The sequence below is a fragment of the Cottoperca gobio genome, chromosome 3, assembly GCF_900634415.1.
Source record: "Cottoperca gobio chromosome 3, fCotGob3.1, whole genome shotgun sequence".
Lineage (NCBI taxonomy): Eukaryota > Metazoa > Chordata > Actinopteri > Perciformes > Bovichtidae > Cottoperca > Cottoperca gobio.
Window position 1 is genome coordinate 4,902,569 of NC_041357.1, and position 18,686 is coordinate 4,921,254.

The 18,686-nt window shown below is 39.5% G+C and overlaps 1 protein-coding gene across 2 annotated transcripts; it reads left to right on the top strand.

The window, feature by feature from the left end:
• The first annotated feature begins 494 nt into the window (after nucleotides 1-494).
• On the top strand, nucleotides 495-18,395 carry ankdd1a (ankyrin repeat and death domain containing 1A). Of its 2 annotated transcripts, XM_029428644.1 has the most exons (16): nucleotides 495-628; nucleotides 1,571-1,674; nucleotides 2,403-2,501; nucleotides 3,013-3,111; nucleotides 3,295-3,399; nucleotides 3,673-3,771; nucleotides 5,248-5,346; nucleotides 6,097-6,195; nucleotides 6,317-6,415; nucleotides 7,774-7,872; nucleotides 8,623-8,721; nucleotides 9,811-9,906; nucleotides 10,510-10,711; nucleotides 13,942-14,073; nucleotides 15,943-16,012; nucleotides 16,966-18,395. In XM_029428644.1, the coding sequence occupies exons 1-15, from the start codon at nucleotides 595-597 to the stop codon at nucleotides 16,002-16,004; spliced, it is 1,527 nt and encodes a 508-aa protein (XP_029284504.1). In that variant the 5' UTR covers nucleotides 495-594; the 3' UTR covers nucleotides 16,005-16,012; nucleotides 16,966-18,395. The 2 variants fall into 2 exon arrangements, with proteins under 2 accessions (XP_029284504.1, XP_029284505.1); XM_029428645.1 differs by lacking the exon at nucleotides 16,966-18,395 and having other exon boundaries at nucleotides 9,814-9,906; nucleotides 15,943-16,734.
• The last annotated feature ends 291 nt before the right edge of the window (nucleotides 18,396-18,686 follow it).

The following is an 18,686-nucleotide window of genomic DNA, read 5'->3' on the forward strand; positions in this document are numbered from 1 at the left end:
TGATTTTAGTCTGCCCACTTACATGTTTTTATGGAAATATTACTTTATTAGATAATTGACAGAACATTGAGAACAATTATGATAATCAATAAATTGTTTTTTTTGTTTAAAATGTGACTTTTTAAGCAAAAATGGCAAACATTGTGTTGTTCTTAACTTCTCTGTATGAGAGGATGTGTTGCTTTCCTATGCTTTAGTATCATTTTAAATTAAATACCTTTAATTTTTGAAATGTTGGTTGGACAAAAAAACAACTTGAAGGCAGCACAGTGTGCAGTTTGAAATTGTGAGATGATTTTATAAACTTTAGTTATAATACAAAATAAATCAATAAATCAATAGCTGCACTGCCCAACTTGGAGGTAGCATAGTTACTAAAACTTTACGTATCATCCATGGTTTCATCATTAAAAATTGTACTTTTTATTTTATTTTGAAGGCCATGACCGGACGTAATTTTTTTTACAGTCTGGGGCTTGACAGAATAATTTGGGCATAGCGCCCAGCCTCCTTTCATATGCTGAAAAATAAACTATAACACTACGATGAGAGAGGGGAAAGCACAGAGTCAGAGGCGCCTCTAAAACAGTAAAGATGGAGGACGACCTGGTGTCAGAGGATGATATCTGTGAGTATGAACCTGCATCAGTGCTTCAGGCAGGAGCGAGCTGTCATCGGTCAGCTGCAGGATGTCGGTGTTGAACATAGACGTTATTATTCAACCCAATAGTAAGGAAGATATGTATAGTAGTGTTTAACACGATATCACCATCAGTTTTTAATGGACGTGGACGTTAACATTTACTTTGTAGCTGACAGTATGTGACGTTTTAACCACATTCATACGCCTACTGTCATTTCGCCGAACTTTCAAGTGAATTTCCTCCTCGTATTAAATATTATAGTTTATTAGCCTCCAGCCCGCACATTAGGAATTGCATGAACTAACAATTTCAGGAAACATTACTACCAACCTTACAGTCGGTGCGACCAACCCAGCCTTAGTCGTGTAACGTATACAGATTGTTTTTGTCTTAGGGTTAGTCATTACTTATGTCAGGCTGAATGACTTAATTCCAAGACGCTTATGAGCACATCAGATGAGTCAATTAAATCAACTTATCAATTAGTCGAAAAAACCGCATGTCAAGTGTTAATCGACTAAGAAGTCGAGGACAGTCCTAGCTTTTACATCACAGGACGATTTTCAACCTCATCTCCATGTGCCTTTCATAGACTGATATTGTTTATGCATTTATATGTAAGAACACATGGTGGAGGATTTTGGGAAGTCACCCTCTGGATGTGTAGTGTTAAACTCTTGCTCTGAGAGCATGCAGTGGCTTCCACACCTGTACAATGAGCTATTGTGTGTATCATCTACAACCAGGTGCAAGATAGGCTACCAATGTTCAGGGCTTCTTAACACAACTACATACATGTACATGTATAGGGTTAATACCTAAGTCTTAGACATTGAATACAGTGCAAATCACCTTGTGTTATTGATTTTTGCTGGCCTGCAGAAACACTTGAAATCGCTCCTTTCCTTGTCTATCATTCCTGAAAGTGCTGTGTTCAGAAAAGGAGTTCCATGATGCCGCAAAGAGGAACGACCCAGGGAAAATGCAGGAACTGATGAAGAAGGGTGTGGACGTGAAGGCCAAAAATAATGTAAGCCTGCTGAAGGACGAACATGTACACGTTTGTGGGCCTCACCAGTCACTGCTTTCAGATCCGGAAGTTTTTCTTTTTTAGGTGAAACTAATAACATAAATCAAGGCTACCCACACACACACACACACACACACACACACACACACACACACACACACACACACACACACACACACACACATCTGGCAGCAGAGCAGACTCTATCAGCAGGTGTGGACTCAAGTCACATGACATGGACTTGAGTCATATCAGGCTATATTATTGGATTATAATGATTGATTATTTATGTGTTTAATTTGTTTACACTTCAATGTTGCAGCTGATAAAGGGGAATCTTTTTATTTATTTTACTATATTTATACGGCCATGGTATCAATGAAGTTTATCTTAACCTATAATAATACATGATAAATTATTTGTTGATTTATATTTTGTACTATAAATCTGAATCTTCAAAGCTGTCAGATAAATGTAATGGAGTAAAAAGTACATTATTAGCCTCTGAATTCTTGTGGATTAGAAGTATAAAGTAGCAGGAAATGGAAATACTGCAGTAAAGTACAAGTACCTTGAAATTGTTCTTGAGTACAGTACTTGAGTAAATGTATTTAGTTATTGTCCACCGCTGATACTAATAGGCTCAGGTGATTAGTGGGATTTTAATAAATATTTCAGTATTTGAGAGTGTTGGGAGGAAGCGCTCGTATCTCTCTGTCTCTGTACAGATAGACCGCAAAGCGCTGCACTGGGCAGCAGGAGCCGGGAATGAACAGGCTCTACGTCTCCTTCTGGACCACGACACCGAAGTGGATGAGAGGGACACTGTACGTGAACACGTTTGTAGTGAGATCCCAATGACCATTTACCATTATTTACCATCTATTCCCAAACATAAAAAAGTAGATGTTATATCACAGAGCAGTTATCTAACATAATTGTGATTTCACACGTAGCCTGATCCTGGAACTGTAACTGTAAATCCCCAAAACACAGAACATGTGTTTAGTAAGAAAGTGATGCTCTCGCTCTTTTTTGTTTTTTACTTAAAAGGAAAAGACTGTAAGAACTATAAAGCAAATGGTTATGAGCGTGTCCAAAGGGATGGAAATAGAAAAATAAAATGTTAAATGTTAGAGGGTACGGTGAGACTGGCACTGAGCCGGCTGTCACCTTTGACCAACCCGGGTTAGTTAACTCAGTTTGGACCCTTTCTCAGATAAAGCAACCAATGGAGCGCACTGTAGGACAGAGACAGACCAAGGCCAGCAGGGAGTATACTACATTATACACTTGTACTCTCAAAGCTCTATAACAGGTCTCAATGTTTGTCCACAGTTTGGCATGAATCCTCTGCTGCTGGCCTCCTGGTTTGGTCACCTGAAAGTGCTGCAGATCCTGGTGTCCAGTGGAGCAAAGCTCAACAGTGAGAACAAAGTAAGAGCTGCTTCATTTCATCATCACTACAGACTCAAACTATAAGGTTTGATTGAGTGATTGTGTGTGTGTGTGTGTGTGTGTGTGTGTGTGTGTGTGTGTGTGTGTGTGTGTGTGTGTGTGTGTGTGTGTGTGTGTGTGTGTGTGTGTGTGTGTGTGTGTGTGTGTGTGTGTGTGTGTTAGGATGGTCTGAGTATGCTGCATTGTGCTGCCCAGCGAGGCCACATCAGAGTATTGGAGTTCATCATGGAGGACCTGGAAGACATCTGTCTCGACAGAGTTGACAAGGTGACTCTTTGCTTGACACTATTTTAAATGTACAGGCAGGTGTTGTGAGAAACAGAACTGTGTTCATGTAGAACCTCTGAGTCTAAATCCTCCCTTTCTTTCCATGTCTTTACTGTAACAAACATTTTGCGCTTTGTTGTCAGAATATCAGCAATATGCCAATAAATGAAGGTGGATGGAACATGAGCTTTATATTTGAACACTGTGTGTATACAGTATATGTATGTATAACCAGTATGTGTGTATGTAACCTGCTGATGTGTCTCTGACCAGTCGGGGAAGACAGCACTTCACCTGGCTGCTGAACAAGGACAATTTGAAGTGGTGGAGTTTCTGATTGGAATGGGCTGCACACATGGTTTGAAGGACAAGGTAGTGACACACACACACACACACACACACACACACACACACACACACACACACACACACACACACACACACACACACACAAATAATTATACTTGGGCCTGTCATGGTAACTTCTTTTGTTGGACGATATATTGTCCCAGAATGAATTGCGATAAATGTTATTATTGTCATTTTAAGACTATTTTATGCGACTGATGTAATGTTAATATAATAATAATGCAAGTACACCTTTTCAAAGAGCAGTGAACTTTTAATTCTTATAAATATTCAATATTATATTATTGGAATTGGAATAAAAAAAGATCCTAAATAAATAAAACATAAATAAAATAAAACCACAGAATCAAAACGATGAATACAATGGACTGTTAGGCTCTGTTGACAAAAATGTGCAATGTCTCCACAATTCCCAAGTCTTGTAATGTTAGGGAGAACCCTGATTATTATTCTGGTGTCACGGTGACATTCTTATGTAAACAAACAATATCAAGCTCAACAAAAATAATCAAGTCCATATATCGTACGATAAGTACGATGTGGCATTATTGTAATCAAGCAAACAAGCTGACACAATAGGCTGTTATGCATGACGATAAGATGAATAAGAATAGTTAACAGCAAACATGTTATACTTCAATATGTTATTTGTTAGGTGGCCACAAACACACCTTGGCCAATCTCATGAGTTGGAATGCATACATCATTCCAGACTGTGAAAGCCGTCATTAAACAAACAGCGTGAAGCCGGATGTGCTCTCACTTTATATCCTGTGTGTGCTGCCAGCTGAATGATCCTGCTACTGTGACTCCCAACAGCTGGCAGCAGTAAATCCACTCCAACTGCCCCGATTTAGTGAACAGCTGAGGCTACTGGTTACCATGTTCTGTGTACCACATAAAAGTTACTTTACATGTCTTGTTCTTCTTCAGTAATATTTATATTCTGTGTCCAATATTAAATAAATAAATAAATAGGTACACTTTTTTATTGTGAAAGCATGAAAAGTGTCAAGTGTAATTGAGACAAATTAAAAACAGACTTTTAAAATAAAATGTGAAACTGTGGAAAAGAAAGTTCATGGGTCGGACCGGTAATGGCTACCGGTAGATATTCTGACCTTTGGTATCAGAATCGGCACGGGGGCTACATGTCTGCTTCTGCAGCTGGCATGGTGGAACGACTGGTGCAGCTCAGCGGAAAAACATTGGTAACATTTTTAGTAAGATAATTGAGTCATTGATACATTCATCTTCTGTGGTGGTAGTATGAATGCAAACACGACCAAAACTACAAAAAGAGTAATAAAAATCGGGGCGAGGTTAGTTTGTAAAGAAACTGTTGACTTCTCTTTTTTGGTTTGGACCATAAAAGCAGTCAGCAGCCCCTCTGCACATGTTTGGGTGTGCACACTATGTAGAGGAAGTTATGTCAGAATGAGTTTCTGGTTGTAATGTGTTGTTATGTCTGAACTACAGGAAGAGAACACAGCCCTGCACTTAGCAGCGAAGTGCGGGCACACAGAGGTCCTGCAGAAGATGGTGGAGACTGGAGTGGACGTCGATGAGAGAAACATGGTGAGTGGACTGGACCGGGCTGCAAACTTCAATTCATGCACACTGTTGTTTAATTAAAGGGACCGTGGTGTGTGATTGGCAGCCTGGCTTTTACAGAAGCATTTATTTCAGTAGGACCTTGATAACTGCAAACTGCAGCGAACAACGTTTTCTTGCACCATCAAATACACACATTTATGTCTGTGAGGAGAAATAAAATGCAGTTCAAACTCTTTTTTGGGGAAAATATTAAAACCAAAGACCTGCAAAAGGTTTTACCTTGAGAAGCTCTCAAGAATACTACTATGGGTGGTTTACGATGCATGAGGTACGAGCACTTGAGCGTGCGTTCATGTGAATTTTCCCAGTCTTTACTTCACTGTACCTCCAAAATGTAATGACTTAAATCAAAAGTAAGCTTCCCTGGTCCGTGCTACACCCTTCCACCGAGTGCTTTTTCTGTCATTTGTTCTGTGAGTCCACAGTGTCAGCTGTGTAATCATGGCTGACTCTCTTGCTGGTTCCGGCTTCATTTTCTGCTTTTCTTTGCGTCAAATCATTGTTTCTGTAAACTGACGTCGTGTTCCCGTTGGTTGGACAAAATGACATTTTTAAGATGTCACTTTCATCTCTGGGAGCCTTTTGATGTGCAGTCGCGATTATTTGTTGACCTTGTATAAATGTATTCCGCACTTTATTGATTATACTGTACACAACAGTTGGAGTCGGTGTGGAGTGTTGTGGACTGAAATGTGCACGTTGTGTTTTTAGGATGGTCTCACAGCGCTGCACCTGGCGGCTGATGGAGGTCACTGTGAATGTGTCAAACTGCTGCTGGAGTCCGGCTGCGATGCCAATGCACAAACTAATGTATGCCTTGTCCATTCAATGTCATATATATCATTTGCAATAAACACACGACACTACACAATATTTTAAATCTTTCATCAGCCTGAAAAAAGTTTAAACTCTTGTCTTCTTCTGTCTGCAGAAGAATATGAACGCTCTCCACTACGTGGCTCAGCGTGGCTTTGACAGAGAAGCCAGTTTTCTGCTGGAGGCAGGAATCAACAGAGATGCTGTAGACAATGTAAGGATTACCCATGTGACTTATTTCTTGGTTTCTATGATGTAGTGGAGCAACGTAACAACCCCTTATATAACAGCTTGCACATAGAAGTTCCTGAGTTGTTGCCTATACTTGTACACGGTTCATTTTATTCAATGAGTTGACGAGTGAGAGGAAGAAAGGGGACAAATGAATGTTCTCTTTTATTTAATCTATTCTATCTATTTTATCCTTTTCAATATTTATTTAATTTAAGAAATTGGTTGAAAAGTACGAGTTTGTTGCACTTCCTGCCATCCCAAACATCACAGGTGATTTTGCAACAGTGTGTGTGATGTAGTAAATGGTAATTAGCAGCATTTGTATCACACCTTTATCCACACACACACACACACACACACACAGACACACACACACACACACACACACACACACAATTTGGGGTTCAGTGTCTGAAGCTGAAGGGCACTTTGACGCCAACACTGGAGCTGCACAACAGTACATTGGGCTTTTCCCATTTTTCCGTTTCTACTTTCTCGATTCCTTTCCTTGCTTCCTTTCCTAGTGTCTTAGTAACCATGACATGCGAGGGATGAGACTTGAGGGGAGAGGAGTCGGGGGCAATAAGCATTTAACGCAATGAGACATCCAGGCCTCGGAGCCGTCATTGTAAAGCCACGTCAATTCAATATGACTCATAGATATTTTATATATATATATTTTACTGTGTAAAGCACTACAAATGTGTTTTTATGAAAAGTACTAAACAAATAAAGAGTGACATACAGTATGTGTGATTGAGTGCTATATATAATATACAGACAGACACTCTGTCTCTCTATATGACAGTGTGGGGATACAGCATGCAGCATACAGCAGCATTATTAACACACTGGCAGAAAGCATCGCATTGCTGCTTCCCTCGCCCCTCAGATTCCCCCGGCTGACACTAGATGGATGAACTTAAAGCAACACATATTCTAGACGGCACAGAATAAATGATCAGAATAATTCAGACGATGCTTTAATTGCAAAAAGCCTGAAACAGAAATGATTCTGTGTTGAAACCCACAACAGTGATGTAAAGGACATTTGAGAATTTGGGTCCACAATATCAAAATCAAAGAGTGTATCATTAAGGTCTGCTTTTGTAATTCCCACATGACTAAAGAATAATTAGTATAATCTTTGAAACTAAATAAACGCAGATACATCCTGAAAAATGCTTGTTTTAATTCTTAAGATCATAACTTTCGATTTGCTATTCTTATAAGCACCAAACACGAAGCTGGAGGCCATGGTGGGTCCTTTGTTCGGGTGGGCGCTCTTATTATCAGGATCCTTCACATGTTCTTCTTCTGTCTTTGTGTTTGAAACAGCAACACAACACAGCGCTCCACCTCGCTGTGTTCAACAACCACACACAGGTCTTACGGCTGCTCATAGATGCTGACTGTGACCTGGACGTCGCTGACAGTGTGAGTACAAACCTCTACAGCTGACGTGGTACAAATTAAAGGCATCGTTCGGATGTTTGGGAGTATGAGATACTTTTCCATAGTCTGTGTGTGACCTACAGTATTCACTGACTGTGGATAAGTACCTGATACAACCCCATAGTAAAAGGTTTCTTCTCTTAGCGACACGGTTAGTCACTAAGTATGACCCTCTCAGTGCACTCGCATGTGTTGATGTGGTGACCATCAGTAATTGTTTATGTCCTTCTTGTTAATGTTTTTTTCTTTCAAAAAACTCCAAGGGCTTGTCTTTTAACGCCGGGTGCCGGCGAAGCCGTTATGAAGGCTTCGTTGCCTCATGTGCGAGCCTGTATGTTATGCAGAGCGGGGCATGAGAATCACCTGTAGCGATAAACACGTGTTTTAAGTGACTCCTGATATTGTCTTTTAAATGCAGCTTTCTTTTACTTGGAAGTCGTAGGCTCTTCTTCTTCTTCTGTCTCCTCATTGGGTCTTTTCCCTTTTCCAAAAAAGCTCTTTAAAGACGTTTGTTTTCCACTCATTGTTGCCGGCCCGGTACCAAATGACCGATGGGTGGGGACCACTGCTTTAAAGGACGTACAAGTAGCTGACTCAGCAGGACGTCTGTGTGCCCACGTTCTTTGTAGTAAATCTATGAATGCACAATTGACAATGACAAGGTGATGGTCCTCAGAAGAAAGGACACAAAGGCTACAGTGCAACAATCTGAGATTTCTGTCATGTTCACAGAGACAACAGACTGCGTTGCACATAGCAGCAGAGCACGGCTGGCAGGACTTGGCTGAGATGATGCTGATCTCGGGCGTTGACCTCAATCTGACTGACAAGGTACCGCACAGCAGATATAATCCTTCACCCAGGATGGAAAAAGATGTCATGATTTTCTGCTTTTGTCCTGCTAGTTTTTCGACTACGACTCTTTCTACGACAGCGTTTTAATTCTGTGGCTGGTCAAGGACACAATAGTTTTAACAACTCAATATACTTATGGGTTGTTCCATAGTAGCATAACGTGGAAAAGTAAAGTACCAGTAGCTCAGAATTTCACTTAAATCTGAAGTCAATGTAATTAGTTACATTCCACCACTGTTTATGTAGCAGATGTGGGTTTATAAACTGTTACTAATTATATATCTTGCTCATGTATAATAGCAATGTGTATCCCTCTCGCCCGATGCTATATACTGAATTTGGTGTTGAACATTTTAAGAGTTGTATTCATTTAACTAATTTTCACATTAGGCAAATTATCAAATGTTTTGTAGCCCACAGGCTTTTTTGTAGAGCACATGAAGATGTAGATGTGTTCCAAATGTCAAGTCAATCAGACTCACGGTTTTGGGGGGGCCGGCCTTTCAAAGTTCGGCTCTTAATAATAGTGCCCCCATCAGGCCGATTGGGATCATATCTTATGGGAAGCATTAGGGCATCATTTCTAGTTATGGTACCAAGTGTCATGTCTGTAGCTCCCAGCTAGTTGAGAAAACTCATATTATAGCATATAATGCTACATAGGCCACGCCCACATTCATCAACCATTATGACACTTTAGGTCTTGGTTAATACTTGGCCCCAGACCATGTGCACCAAATTTGGTGAAATTGTGTCCTCTGGGTTTTGAGGTACACATTTGTGGTATTTGCTGTGTCCCCTATGAATCTGGTTTAAAATGCTTTGATAGGCCAGTTCTCCAAGAGGGAGTAAACATATCCAAGCACATTTATAATGGTTGGGGAAAAAATGTTAACGAGTTACGAGCATCTGCTTCTAAGTCCCACCTGTTTTGCCTCCGTTGTGTGTGTCATCTCATTTATTCTAACTTTGAATGTTAGGTTATATTTACCTGCTCATACTGTTGTACTGTCTTTGAGCAGAGTGATGTACTTCCTGTTCACTGTGTTTTACTGATACACACAGCAGGGGAAAACGTGTCTGGAGGTGGCAGCCAGAGGAAACCATGTCATCCTGGTCGACATGATCATCAAAGCTGACCGTTTTTATAAATGGGAGAAGGTCAGTTTATCCTCATCGCGTCTGGAATAACTGCTATCTGAGGTTCGTGCGACGGGGGGGGCAATCTACCCGCACTACACTCGCGGATCGACCTTTTGGGCACCCCTGGTCCAAATGAAATGTTTTTGAATTAATGAATCTGCAGTGATATGAGATCTGTTACGTAACAAGCACCAACCTCCAGGTCTGAAAAGTGAAGCTAATGCGAAGTGCCCTAAACTTACATTCTCTCTAATGTCCAGCAGGGGGCGACTCCACTGGTTGCAAAAATAAGTCAGATCATATAGAAGTCTGTGAAAAAAATGACCCTACTTTTATTTACTCTTGATTTATTATCTCAGTTAACATTTTCATATTAAGTTTAAGGTCTAAATCACTAGTTTCAAGTCTTCTTCAATTCAGCACGATGTTCATTTAGTCAATGATGGTCCCATTTAGAGTAAAATAGACGATAAAGCAGGGAATGCTTTTTCCAAAAAACAAGATGTCAACGGCAAGAACGCCAAACTCATAGTCCACAAACCAATGGGTGACGTCATGGTGACTACGTCCACTTCTTCTATACGATCAATGTTACCTGTTTACTTTGTTTGCGAACTTCAGGATCAGATGGGCAGTGAGCAGGACTCCTGGGTGGGGAGGACTCTGAGCTTCAAGCAGGATCACCAGCCTGACACACAGCACCTCCGGTCTGTCCTATGGAGCCTGGCCACCAAGCACCTCTGCCGCGGGGAGTGGAAGATTCTGGCACAACACTGGGACTTCAGCGACGCACATATGCGAGCTATAGAACAACAGTGGACAGGTGAGCTATGCAGATCTCTTGAAATAGTTTAAAACACAAGTCTGATACATTTTAAACAGATCTGGGCCTTGGGCTTTGACAGGCTTCTTAAGTGCCAGAGCTCCAGCACAACCCACAACACTCATGCTTCCCAGTCAAATCAAATCAAATCAAATTTATTTGTATAGCCCAATATCACAAATTATACATTTGTCTCAGTGTGCTTTACAGACTGTACAGGTTACGACACCCCCTGTCCTTAGACCCTCGCATCGCACAAGGAAAAACTTCCTAAAAGAAACCCCAAAATTAAAGGGGAAAAAATGGAAGAAACCTCAGGGAGAGCAACTGAGGAGGGATCCCTCTCCCAGGACGGACAGACGTGCAATAGATGTCGTGTGTACAGGATAAACAACATAGTACAAATACAACATTTGACAGAAATTATGTTGTGTTGGAAAAAAAAGAAATAGAAAGTATGGATGAATCCAGGAAAATGTCAATAAGGCTTCCCGGTGTCCAGCAGGACCAGGTCAGCAGGCGCTGTCACGATTCATGATCCTGACGTAAACTTTATCAGTGGCAACCTGCCACATGAGAGACAGACACTCCGGGGATGATACCCCGGATGGTGAGTTAGTAACATACATTTACATAAATGCATACAGATAGAGAGGGAGAAGAAGAGAGAGGGAGGGGAGGAGAGAGGAAGAGAAGGAAGAGAGCAGGGAGGTGTCCCCCGGCAGTCTAAGCCTATAGCAGCATAACTAGGGGCTGATCCAGGGCAAACCTGAGCCAGCCCTAACTATAAGCTTTATCAAAAAGGAAAGTCTTTAGCCTACTCTTAAATGTGGAGAGTGTGTCTGCCTCCCGAACACAAACTGGAAGCTGGTTCCACTGGAGAGGAGCTTGATAGCGGAAAGCTCTGGCTCCCATTGTACTCTTAGAGACTCTAGGAACTACAAGTAACCCTGCAGTCTGGGAGCGTAATGCTCTAGTTGGTTTATAAGGTACTATGAGATCTTTAAGATATGCTGGAGCCTGACCATTAATTGCTTTGTAAGTCAGGAGAAGGATTTTGAATTCTATTCTGTATTTTACAGGGAGCCAGTGCAGAGCAGCTAATACAGGAGTAATATGATCCCGTTTCCTTGTTCTTGTCAATACACGTGCCGCTGCATTTTGGATCAACTGAAGAGTCTTAAGCGACTTTTTGGGACAACCTGATAACAAGGAGTTGCAGTAATCCAGCCTTGAAGTAACAAATGCATGGACTAGTTTTTCTGCATCATTTTGAGACAGGATGTGTCTTATTTTTGCAATGTTACGTAGATGAAAGAAGGCAGTCCTTGAGATTTGTTTTATGTGGGAGTTAAACGACAGATCTTGATCAAAGATGACGCCAAGATTCCTTACAGTGGTGCTGGAGGCCAAGTTAATGCCATCCAGAGCTTCTATGTCATTAGAAAATGCGTTTCGGAGGCGTTTAGGGCCAAGTATAATAGCTTCAGTTTTGTCTGTGTTTAACATCAAAAAGTTGATAGACATCCAAGTTTTTATGTCCTTAAGGCATGCTTGAAGTTTAGCCAATTGATTGGTTTCATCTGGGTTAATTGATAGATATAATTGGGTATCATCCGCATAACAATGAAAGTTTATAGAGTGGTTCCTTATAATATTGCCCAAAGGAAGCATATATAAGGTGAATAGAATCGGTTCAAGTACAGAACCCTGCGGAACTCCAAGACTGACTTTGGCTGTCATGGAGGATTTATCGTTAACAAGTACAAATTGAGATCGCTCAGATAAATAGGACTTGAACCAGCTTAGTGCGGTTCCTTTTATGCCAACACAATGTTCCAGTCTCTGTAGTAAAATGTCAAGATCAACAGTGTTGAAAGCAGCACTGAGGTCTAACAAGACAAGAACAGAGACAAGTCCTTTGTCTGATGCCAATAGAAGGTAATTGGTCACTTTCACCAGTGCCGTCTCTGTGCTATGATGAACTCTAAATCCAGATTGAAAAACCTCAAATAAACTATTATTATGTAAAAAGTCACACAACTGTTTTTTGCGACTGCTTTCTCAAGGATTTTTGCGAGAAAGGGTAGGTTAGATATCGGCCTATAGTTGGCTAAAACCTCTGGATCAAGACCAGGCTTTTTAAGAAGTGGTTTTATTACAGCTACTTTAAAGGATTTTGGTACGTAGCCAGATAATAGAGACAGGTTGATCATATTTAATAACGAAGTGTTAATTAAGGGTAAAACTTCTTTAAACAGTTTAGTTGGAATCGGGTCCAAAAGACAGGTTGATGGTTTAGACGATGAGATTGTTGAAGTTAGTTGGTTAAGGTTGATTGGAGTAAAACAGTCTAGATATATTTCAGGAGTTACAGATGTTTTTAAAATTCCAACAGTTGAAGTTAAGTCATTAACAATTGAGGTCAGGAGGAGATTAATTTTGTCTCTAATAATTATAATTTTATCGTTAAAGAAACTCATAAAGTCGTCACTACTGAGAGATATAGGAACAGAAGGCTCTGTAGAGCTGTGGCTCTCTGTCAGCCTGGCTACAGTGCTGAAAAGAAACCTGGGGTTGTTCTTATTTTCTTCTATTAAGGAAGAGTAATAAGCTTCTCTGGCATTACGGAGAGCCTTCTTATACGTTTTAAGATGATCTAACCAGACTAAACGAGATTCTTCCAATTTAGTGGAACGCCATTTACTTTCAAGATTTCTCGAGCTCTTAGTGAGTCCTAGTGGTCGATCTAACGTAAAACGTTCATTACGCTTCATTCAAAGCTGTTCAGACAACATATTGTTCATCCAGGTCTAAAGAAAAAACTTCTTAGCTGGTCTGAATGGGGCAGGAAGTGAAGTCATTGTATCACACCACGTTCAGTGGCTTGAAATGTTCGGCCCAGGGGCAATCAGTGAAATTGTTTGGTGGCCTTGAGTTGAGTAAAACTTGTATTCCAAAAAACATGCAACACTTTGAGATGGTTCCTCTAAGATGAGATGTTGTTTCATGTTGCAGCAGCACTTTGTAATTGAAAATGATTACATCGACCTTACTCTCTCAATGCTAGTCTTGGGTCGCAACTCTGGTCCCACTGATTACTTGCCTACATTCTCTCCTCTGACTGTAAAAGGACAGATAGCAGCCATGTTATTTTCAGTTTTCACTCATCTTAACTAAGACTTTGCAAAGATATTGATATGTTTTCTAATTCTGAATTGAACCTCTAGGTATGAAAAGCTTCAAAGAGCATGGCCACCGAATGCTGTTAATCTGGCTTCATGGAGTCGTGATGGCGGGGGGGAACCCGGTCAAAGGCCTCTACGAGGGGCTGGTGGAAATCTCACGGACAGACTTGGCAGGTGAGCCCATCAAACTTCACTGTGGTTTCTGTTCTCGTATACGTCTCGTCAGTGGCGTAGCTAGGCCTATTTTAGGTGGGCTTCAGCCCAAAATAAACGAGTGACATTCTATGGCATCTGAATCACAACAGTGTGATAGATCACTTTGCCTCTCAAACAGAGAAGGAATTCTTTGATGCTTCCACCTACAAGTGTCAGAAAGACAGATGGTGTGTTTAAGAGTGGATAGGCATTTTTTTGTCTTAAAGCGCACCAGATTTATGCAAATGTACTTTATTTTGGGCAAGGGGACCTGTGTCCTATTATAAATTGGTGTCAGTGTTTTCTCCAATTATTCAATGTTTTTATGATGATAAATTAAAGAAGAAAATATGTCTGTTGCTTTGTAGTTATTGCCATGTCAGCTTTTTTTTTAAATTATTTAAAATTATTATTTTCACAGTTGCAAGTACCATCAACAGTAAGGGCAAACATTCTTATATTTTCACCTCAACCCCATGGGCTCATAGAGATTAGCAAGTATAAGATTAGTAAGAAACAATTAGAAATTCACATCCAAATGAAAAAAACTGGGATTCCTGGCTCATGCTCCTTGTTGAAGAATAAAGTTTTTTTCAAAATTAAAATATTTCACTTAATTGTCATTGGTTATGGTATTTTTTATACTTTGATTGATTGATATATTTTTCATATTAGTGTTGAGAGTTGTGCCCCCTCCCCTTACCAAGACCACAAAGTTCTATTAGATCTAGCATCTTAATTGTGCTCTCAAAGTGGACCAGATGCATACAATTCACTTTAAAATGTTAAAAATAATCTGCCCGGGGGAGTATGCCCCCGGACCCCCCCGAGAAGATGTGAAGTCCACCCTACTCCTAAGACATCTACATGACTAAGGCCAGGTAATGTGGACCTGGTTAACATGACTAATATATTGACGAAGCAACCAGCACAGAACACTATGGGTGTGTACTGGCTTTGCTCAGTGCAAAACTCCCAGAATTACTTCTCCATCATCATGACATCTGAGTTGTACTACCATGCAGGTGCACACAGCTCCACCTCACCTCGGGGCTAAGCCCACCCAAACGTGAAAACCTAGCTACGCCCCTGATGTTTTGTCACTGCTAAACAGAGCAAGTGCATGTTTCTTCTGAAATACTTTGGCGTTTGTGGGATGTTGGGGGTATAGGTCATATATGCACTAAACTGACTAAACTATAGGCGAAAGGTTGACCCCATGATACACTTTCAATGACAGCCCCCTCATTTGCATAATGCAGCAGAAATGCTTGAAGAAATGTAAAAAGTAAAATATGAAAAAAATCATGCAGAAATATATAAAGTTGGGGAAATAAATAGGAGAAGAAATTAGAAGTGAAAATAATACATACATAAATAAATGACACATAGATAAAAACATACATTTAACAATCAATAAATTAATGTAACAATACAGAATTAACATATTTCAAAGTTAATATGAATAAATAAATAAAAGGGAAACTTAAATAGAGTAGATAAATACATGAATTAATACAAAGGGTAAATAAATAAATAGAAAATAATAAATAAATATAAATGAATTAATGCCTGCAGTTATTTGTAATATTATTTTGTACATTTAACGACATGTTAATTAATTAATTCATCTCTTTCATTTATTTTTGGCAGGTTCCCTCTTCTATACGGGAGTTCCATATTGCTTTGACTAATTTATGAGTTTTATATTTGAGTCATTGACTTTATGATACAAATGCCCAGTAAAGTAGCATTTAGGTGTTTAGTGCGTTTGTATTTCATGTATTGTCGTCTGAGGTGGTGGGTGTGTAGGTGCATGATGTCTCCTTGTTGTCTTTAATCATCCAGAATGCATCCGGCAGAAGGCAAATGCAGAAACCAGCTCTCCCAAAAGGTGCACTGCAATGTGATCAACACTGTGAGTGACTGTGAAGGCAACACAACAAATCCAAAGTCTCTCTATTTAACTGTAAATGCCCATGAAAAGACTTTGTATTATCCGTGGCATGACCTGTTTACATCGTCACACTTAGAATATACTGTGATTTTAGTTCACAGATCATTTATTTTAGGGTTTCGTAAAATGATGGTTGTAAACCTGTAAAATACCTGCTGAAATGTAAAACAACTTTTAGAACAGCGGCTCAAATTCTCCTGAGCTGGAACGAGCTTAAAACATGAGCCCAATATCTGGAAATAGCCCAAAGATTGCGATTTTGGAAAGTCTACACTCGTCACATTGTATGTCCGATTGACATGTTCAATTCCACACACACGTCCAGCACAATGTGTTCTACACAAAAAGCCTCAAGAACCACCAACTCTCCTCCTAAACCATTTGTTGCTGCTACCAAGTTTTCTGTGGCTCGTTATTGGACGGAAAAATCGAATCAAAAATGATCAAAATCTTGCTGAGTCAGTGAGATCTACAAAGGTCTATCTTCACATGTTCAAGCATCATGTTAGTATCACAAAGGTCCATCTGCTGACAACCAATAGCAGGACGGGAAATTAATCACATGATCATTTTAAGCACAGGAATAAATTATTCAAAACGTTTTGCTGCCGACTGTTTTATATGTAATCTAGTAGAGAGTAGTTCAAGTTAAGATCTTTAGTAGTTTAATAAAAAGTCTTAAGAATTCAGATTTATTAGCAAATATAATTTTCACTTTTAAGTTTCCTGCCACGTGGAACTTGTGTAAACATTTTTAGAGCTATATATATATATATATATATATATATATATATATATATATATATATATATATATATATATATATATATATATATATATATATATATATATATATATATATATATACAGTATGTGTAAATATACTTTCTTTATTTCTTTTTGTATGCATGCAGTGAACACCTGCTGACACTCGTACTGCACTGTTCCTCTGTACACTAAGGGCTTTCCAGTTGTTGACACCTTTGAAAAATGTGTAGAATTAACTTTGTTGAATTTTTCCACTCTTACTATTGTGTCGATTTTATTATGATGTACTTTATGATGTTTGCTCTTGTAAACAAATGTTAGCAGAGAGTGACGCCACCAGCCACACACTGCGTCAGCTCTCACAGACATTAACTACGCTGTACACAGTTAGGATATCTTCATCATTATTATTCTTGGTGATGTCAGCTTTTACAGCAGAAGTCTTCTCTGTCTTTGTCAGGGGCAGGACTTCAGGCTCTGCACTTTCTGTCTTTGTGGCGCTAAAGAAACGTTTCATTCAATTTGTAGACAGAGAGCGTAATACCTGCTTTATCAGAGCAACATGAGCAGATCCACCTCACTTTAACCCACTTATCTATTGCACACCTGACACTTGGGTTTTACATCAAGGCTTCCCCATCTGAAGCCACAGCATAAGGGGTCACAAGATTAACTTGAGGTTTTATAAGACGTTTAACCGGACACACAATTATATATATTTTTGAGACGTTTATCTAACATTTCTTTATTTTCTTGTACATTTCAGGATCATTTGACTTTTTATGGCCTTTAAAAACTTATTCTGATGAAACGGGGAAAAGCTCTCTGGTTGATTTGGTCATAACTGATAAACATATACACAAGTTTTATTTTGAGGGCTCACCAGCCAGATGGTTGGAGAGCACTGTTTTAGATAACTGGGTTAAGCTGGGCATCATTTTACTGGTGTGTAAAAGGAAAATAAAATCCAGTTTAGAAAAAACAACTTGAGGAATTGTATGTTTGTCTGCGTGTGTAAGTGTTCTTTTGTTTCTGCTTCTGTTAATGAATCCACTAGATTGATTCCCTAAACAGAGTCGCACATTTGACTGACACTCAATATGTACTGGAGCCATGTAAGTAAGGTTAATGGTGTATAAAATAATTGTCGTTTTTGCATGAAGAGAATACAAATATCTCTCTAAAGTAATGACATATGCTTTTGTAATGATTTATATGATAAACTCATGTTTTTATAATCCTGTTTTGTGGTATGCCAATGTACTGCTGAATTTGAACATGAATGCACCTTTTTGAAATGATCATTAATCATCAGTATGTTAAGAGTTTTGTTGTCAAACAGCTGAATCTTAAATCCTGTGTAGGTGGGGTATACATACAAGTTGTGTTTGCATGAATCACCTTTTAAAGAAACCTGGTTGGTCCTTGAACCCCTCATGAGATAAGTACTTATTGTATAAAGATTAATGCAATTACTAGATTGTTTGGCCCCAATGCACATTTCTTTTGTATAGTTATTGTATAAACTGTCTATGTACATGTTCATAAGTTAAATAAACTCCACTTTGAAAACAAAGGTCCACGTTGCAATGTTCACCTACAGAGCTGGACACTAACAGGAACAGTCTGAGAGAAAGACACGAATCTAACCGCTGATAGTAGTGCAGCCTTTAATGATACACACCTCAAACATACTCACTTAAGGTAGCTCGTCTGGTTACTCCGAGGTGGAAGAAAACATTTAATTGTGTACAATTTGAAGCTTCCTCTCATCGGCTACTTTTGTTTGACTGAGGTTGAAACAATTATGGCTGCACACATGGAGCTGAATATCTGTAGAAGTCCTCAATGTTCCATATTACATGGA